This window comes from Oreochromis aureus, linkage group 14 (assembly GCF_013358895.1).
Source record: "Oreochromis aureus strain Israel breed Guangdong linkage group 14, ZZ_aureus, whole genome shotgun sequence".
NCBI lineage: Eukaryota > Metazoa > Chordata > Actinopteri > Cichliformes > Cichlidae > Oreochromis > Oreochromis aureus.
The window spans coordinates 37,323,281-37,330,463 of NC_052955.1; the positions used below are offsets into that span (position 1 = coordinate 37,323,281).

General features: G+C 38.3%; 1 protein-coding gene across 2 annotated transcripts in view; it reads left to right on the top strand.

The window, feature by feature from the left end:
* The window catches only part of nf1a (neurofibromin 1a), a 154,244-nt gene extending 147,061 nt beyond the window's left edge, over window positions 1-7,183 (top strand). For both annotated transcript variants that reach the window (XM_039622674.1, XM_039622675.1), the window contains exon 57: window positions 1,835-7,183. In XM_039622674.1, the coding sequence (XP_039478608.1) occupies window positions 1,835-1,977 (143 nt within the window). In that variant the 3' untranslated portion in view covers window positions 1,978-7,183. The remainder of the gene's footprint in view (window positions 1-1,834) is intronic.

The window sequence follows — 7,183 nt, forward strand, 5'->3', positions numbered from 1 at the left end:
ATGAAGCAAAGAACACCTTTAGACACTGTCCTGACTAGGGATGGGTATCGTTTACGTTTTATCCGATACCAGTACCAAACCGGTACTTTTGAAACGGTGCCGGTGCTTAAACGGTGCTTGAACCGGTGCTTAAAGGATGGAGAACACAAACTTTGTCCAAAAACCTCTCATATTTAGCTGGGGGGTTTTTTGTAAAAAGATAACAATGTTTGCTTTTTCTGCAGCTATAGGGCATATATGGTCTCACTCTTGGCTGGAAGCAGTGCTTAAACAATGGAAAAACACAAACTGTCCAAAAACCTCTCATGTTTAGCTGTTTTCCACTTTTTCTTTGGTCATTTTAGCCTTTTTGGCCAGGGTGAAGGGAGTATCTGCCATCAAACAAGAAGACAGCCGCATGTAACTACAACGGTGTTTGCTAGTTCACCTTACATGCATTAATTTAATAATGTGGTTAGCGTACTCAACGCAAATTACACACAAACAACATTAAGCTACTCACACAGAGAAGAATGGCGGCTGCTGCCATCATCATCCGTCATCATTTCTGCTACACTGGCAGGGCTAGGGGCCAGGACTCTCCTTTTTGGGTTCTTGGGGGATGTTGCTAACTCCGGGTCCGATAACAGGCACCACACCCGCAGTAGGGTACGGTGCATTTCTGGGCTTTAAAAAAAACGCTATGTGTCGCCAGGTGTTTCATCAGATTCGAGGTGTTACCTCCTTTGCACAGTATCACCTTAAAGCACTTGTTGCAGGCTGCTGAGTTTGCATCTTTTGCTGTGAAGTACAGCCAGACTTTTAACCTCTTGGCCTTGGGCATTTTTAATCTGTAGCTCTGCACTAAAAGAACATATGTACCTGGACCTGCCTACTATCCTTGGAAAGGTAAAATGATTGGCTAGAATCTGAAGTGTATGACATCTCAGGAAAAAAAAGCACCGAAATGTGTGCTGCTTTTCGGTCTGGTTACTACCGTTTATGTCAGAACCGGTGCCATACCGGTACCCATCCCTAGTCCTGACCTGATTCTTCAACAGTTTATGTTATGAGGTTGAAGGATATAATCATAGGCATTTTTAGACTACTAGGAAATTAACGTAACAGTGAGTGGCAGTTTACTTTATTTGTACAATGAATACATACAGTCACATATAAAACAAAATTCTGTTAAAATGCAACGCAGTACAGAAAGGAAAAGAAACTCAAAGAGCTTATTTGAAGTCTGTTTAATTAGACAAACAATATTATAAACAAGCTAAGAGATGTTTCTAGAAAAACACACATTTACAAACTCTGCAAGTCTCCATAGAACCTAACCAAAAGAATTAGCATTCTTAAACTTTTAGCATACATCCATAAATCCATGTATTGTATTTTTCTTATTTCAAGGTCACAGGTTACCTATCCAAGCTGTCATAAGGCACAGGCTAAATAGAGAGACAGACAATCATTTTCATTGACAATTTGCATCAACCTAAGATGCATGCCTTTGGACTGGGAGGAAGCCAAAATTCCAGAGATAAAGTCCACGCACTGAGATGACATGCAAACTCCACACAGAAAGGGGCCCTGTTAGCCAGTGGATGTAGATGCAGGACCGTCTTGCTGTGAGGTGACAGTCACAGACCGCTGCACCACGTCTTCTTCGCAATACCTTTCATTCATCAGACTTTTAACTGTTTTAATTAGATAAATTCCCAAGATTAGAAATATGTGGTTGGTCTCAATAGCAATATAAGCTAAAGAAATTTGAAGAAAAATGAAATGGTTGAGAAAATAATCCCAGACAAGGGGAATGCCTTTAAAGCCTGTCATCCCTGTGTTCCTCCAGGTGTAGATAAGGAGAATGTCCAGTTGTCCCCCAGCTCAGCTTTGTCCAGTGGAGGTCGTACTCGCCATGGTTCAGCCAGTCAGGTCCAGAAGCAGCGCAGTGCTGGCAGCTTCAAGAGACCCAGCATCAAGAAGATTGTCTGATCGACCAGAGAAGACAACTGCCCCGTCACACATATACTTTCTTTCTCCCCCTCTCCACCTGTCCCAGGCCTGCCAGGCCTCATGCTGCACTCCACATTTACTCTTTAGTTCCTCCTTCCCGGTTGTTGCTTTGGCAGAACAGGTGATCGTGTGTTTCGTAACAAGGAGGAATATTAGCAAGGGCAAACTTGAATTCTGCTGCTTGATTTTTATTTATTTTATATTTTTTTTATCATTACAATTGTTTTCTTTCTTTTTTTTTCTCAAATCTTTACATTTAGACAGTACATGGTGTCAGACAGGCTCCTTCTCTTCATAGGGACAGTGTTCCTATGGTCCTGCAGTGAGGGAAGCCAAACGTGAAGTGGAAAAGACTGAAGGGAAAATGGTGTGGATGGATTTGGATGTCGACTGTGATGTGTCTTGGTTGGCACAGTCCAAACAGGAAGTCTCTGACTTTAGGCAAGTCCCTTGGCCTTCCTCCAGACTAAATATTCCAGTGTCAGTGAGATGGACCAAACGACAACAGTAATAGGTGATTGGGTGTGTCTGCGAGAAAAGACCTCTACTCTGGACATCTCAGCTCCCCTCTCCCAGTACTGTACATATGTTACATAGATTATGTATAACTAGTCCTTAGTTCTAATTTAGATGTGGATGTTTTCTCCATGGTGTGCCTTTGTCAGGGTTTTTCAATGTGTACAATTTGTAAAGTAAAATTAAAATCTTGCTGGGGACAAAGACCAGGTACTAATCTTGGAGGCGAGCCATCCATATCTTCACAAGTTCACCAAGCTATGTCACGACAGGCCTCCAATGATCATCAAATATACAATCATCAATATACCCTGCTGCCTGAAAATATTTATCTTGTACAAGTAGATCATATTACATGAATCATCTATTTACTTTCCATAAACTGTCTTTCAACATGAAGATTGCAAAACACTAGAGAAAATGCATCTGTAAATAGCTGCGAGCTTTCGGGTTTGTTTGGTTTTTCTGTCCTCGTTTTTTTGTTGATATTTTATTATGAACTGTATTTTTTTAGCAGCATAGCGTTTAATTTCTTTACACATGGACCATGAAAATTGAGTAATAGGCAATAATCCTCAACTCTCAAACTTTGTCAACCTCTACCTTTTTTTTCTTTTTTTCACACAAACAGGAAGAACACATTACTGTCAGCTTGGTGCAATATGTGGCCAACTTCTGAGTTACTTGTTCAAATAGAGATTTAACTCATAGTGGACAGCGTGGTTTGGAGGTGTGTTTCGTCTCGGCAATCTGAGCTGGATCCTTGAAAGGAAATTCCAACCAGAAAGCAGCTTCATCTATTAGAAGAGATGACTGTGCTGTTCTGTGTTTAAATCTGACTAAAATCACCACTTTTCCCTTCTGTACGAAAGTGAAAATCAAAAAACTCATCAATGTCATGCAGCCAGAGTCTTGCCTCCTACTTGACTCATAAATTAGCCCATAGCTCGCGTCCTGAGCCTCTGCTGTTTTGAGCTTTCAGTGACCTTTGCTGTGCAATCATCATTTTCATAACAAAATTATTACTAAATATTAGCTTTACTTACAGAAACTCATTACCTTTATTATTCAGGATGATTTTCAAAATGAATGTATTTTATTGACAAACACTTCGTTTTATCAGGAAACATTACCAGTATTGAAATAATAATATTCGTGTTTATTTTTCATGTTCTTAGAAAGATTGATTTTGAAAATGAGCCTAAAACAGGCATTTTTTAAAAATTGTAATTATAGCCATCAGTTGCTTTTTCCCCAGACATCTTTGCTAAGATGGAGTATTAAGTAATCTTCCATCTGCCCATCCCTTAAAACCATGTCTGAATCCCATCTACCGGACCGAAACTGGTTCTGAATTATGTCAACAGTGTCAAAAGCACCTGTTTCCAAGATGTAGGTGTCATGTTAACTTCATATACACCTGATAGCTCACAGCAGTACCGAAAAGTGTACAATTAAACAATTTTCTACTAAAATATCCAAGAACACAAAACAATAGGTCACAGAGCAGGACAAAGCACTAAGACTGTGACTTATGGACCCTTTGACCTATTCTGAGAACAAAATGGTTGATCAAAGAGGCTGACAAGAAAGTGACTGACTATGGTGGCAACTGACAGTACTTGACATTTACTTTATATGTAGCTGCCCACAAAAAAAAATTCAGGTATTTAGAAAGTCATGACCCGCTCCGTTTGGTATGGGTATGGTTTTCTAGCATTACTGAAATGTGGTGAAATAAAATGTGGTTTCAGTTTCAGTCCTTTAAAGTAATTCCAGAGCTCCCAGTCTGCATGACCATACAGATGACAGGTCTTCACTTGCACAGACTGAGCAGATTTTTTGGAAGAAGTACGTTGTAGTAAATGCTTTTCATCTGTGTGGCTTTAGAACGGTCTACACAATAAGAATTGTGTTTCAGCTCATTTACTACATATCACGGGAACTGTGCATCACTGCTGACTGTTTTCAAAGCATGCTGTTGTGTTTTAGATGCTGTACTGCAGTTCTAACTTTCAGGGCAGCCTGCATGTGGTAATAGAAAGTGAGATGATAAAAAAAATCTGCAGTACAACCCAACACTTCTCTACGTGCAATGGTGTCAAAGTATAAGAAACCTGAATGGTTTACTTTTACACTCACACTGTTCCACTCACTACATATGTTGGTCACAATACTCCAAAAATTGTTCACAATTAAAATGAAATCATTAAAAATTATTGGCTCTTTCATTATTGGGTTTTTTTAAACTGCCAGTCATTGCTATCATTATTGTCTCTGCATTATTATTATTACTCTTCATAAAAACAATAAACCTCTGACAACACAAGCAGTCACGACGGTCAGTATAGATTACTTAACCTGCCCTGCAGGCTGATCTGGATGTTGGAACCTGTAGCTGTTTTGAGAAAATGACTTGCTTTGGAAGTGATCACAAAATTTGTAGTGACACTGTGTCCTGGACCTGTGCAGTTAGTCAAAACACTTTAATCTATGCATAAAAAGAGTTGAGTATTGTTGAACAACTATGAATTTATTTTAAACATATTTTTTAAAGATTAATGTCATTTGCTGATACATCTGTGAATTTGTCGCAACAGATTTCTTTCCTTGTCTTGTAGTGGTCTGACAGGATGTTATTTTCTACTGTGCATGTAGCTCTTTCAGTCAGTATATCATGAGATTTGTCATAAAGAAGGTAGAGAAATACTTTAATGAAGGATGTTTAGTTAAATAAATGAACACATGAAACGTGACTTCTTATGTTGGCCTCCATGAGGCCATCGCTAACAGATTTTCTTGTATAAAATCAAAGAGTCAAAATCAAACAAGAAATTTGTATTGCTGAAGTCCTAACATTGTTTTAAAGTACAAGAAGTTAATAAATGCCCAAAGAGTTCCATTGATGTACAATCTGAAAGGGCCTGGAGGGAAAAAGCATTTCTGAATGTTCCAGTGGGGTTCAGACTTGCAGATTTCTGAACAGAGTGCTGAAAATGCAGGTAACTCTGGACACTTGACGGTTCTCCTATGTAAACTTCAGGCTACACAATTTGTCCATCTGAAATACTCATTCTGTCACAGTAGATGGTAATAGAGACCAAAATGTTTTGCCTTAATTTGACAGAGACATATAATTGGTTCCATCAATATTGCTTCCTGACCAATCATGGCATGGTGCCTTTCATGATTTGTGAGATGTCATTAGGATGGATTTGAAAGGAAATGGCTGCTGGGAATAAGAAAAGTATTGTCTGACACTAGCCCCTTACACCCAAAGTGTGAGTGGTGGCGGCGCAAATGCACGGAGAAATGAGTCATCGCAACACCTATCTACAGTGAGCATGAACGTCAGTGTTTATAAAAAATCCACACTGACGTGACAAGAATGTATGGATGCAATTTTTTATACACCAGATGTGTATACTTAAATCACGCCATCATTCACCTGAGAACTACAACTTTTATGCCGAGATGGATTTCCAGGTCACAGGCAGATGTGAAACTAGAGACTGTCAAAGATGGGCTGTTAGTGCACTCTGTATTACTGTTGGTTGTACAAGTTGTCTTATGAGGTTAAAAAAAAAAAAAAAAAAAAGGTAACCATTCTGTCAGATTGATTGTCATCCAATGTGAATTTAATAATGAGAATTTTTTAAAAAGAAAAACATCAAATGTGATGTCCTATATCTGCGTTCTAATATTTTGTCTCTAATAATGGCATTAGAAAGTGTTGGTGGTATGACTCACAGCTGTATAACTGCTACAAAAGAAGAATCAAGTCCTTCCTATAATTTGAAGCATCTCCAGACCTTAAAGCTACTAATGATACTGAACAGATACCGCAAGTGTGATGTGTCAAAATCTTATTTCACATCAGATTTTCCAAAATATTCTTTTACATGTTAACATTAAAGAGCCACATTGCAGTCACTGAGATTATCCATTCTCCTTATGTAACTAGGCCTATTCTAAGATCAAAATGCAGCATCAAGTTTTCTATCTTCTTTTTTTCTTTTCCCCTTCAATTTGTTAAAATTCAATGTGAAACTCGTGAGATGTGGATCATACAGTCGGTGCCACTGACGCTGTTAAGGGACATATTTCTTCAGTGTCGGAATTGCATTGAAACATCTCATGAGTAAGTCTGCTCATGATCTCTGGTCACCACTCCTCACAAGTCAACTGTTGTTAAAGCTGTACTACAGAATTATGTCCACAGCCATCTGGTCAAAGAATCACCTACTATACCTTTAACCAAACACAATCAGGAAACATCTGAAGGTTAGCTGTATTTGAGGAACATGGTAACGGGTTTCCATTATTTCCAGGTTTTAGTTTGATTTGTGTGAATGAAACTATTAAACTATATATCCATAACCTCTGACACAAGTGGTTAACTTGCACTAATTTAAAAATGGTCATGGGTTTGTAAAGATGAAAAACCTCAAAATGCGGCATGTTTTATTTGATGTTATGCAAAATTCAATGTCTGTAGAGTATTAGCCGGAGTTTTGTTTTTAATGCAGTATGTGTGGAATTGTAAATACTTTGTGTACAATTTGAGATGGTATATTTACTATACTGTACATACGTGTGACATTGTATCATTTTGTTTTTGTAAAACAGTTAGTTTCTGTATAATAATAAACAAATTTAACTACTCCAA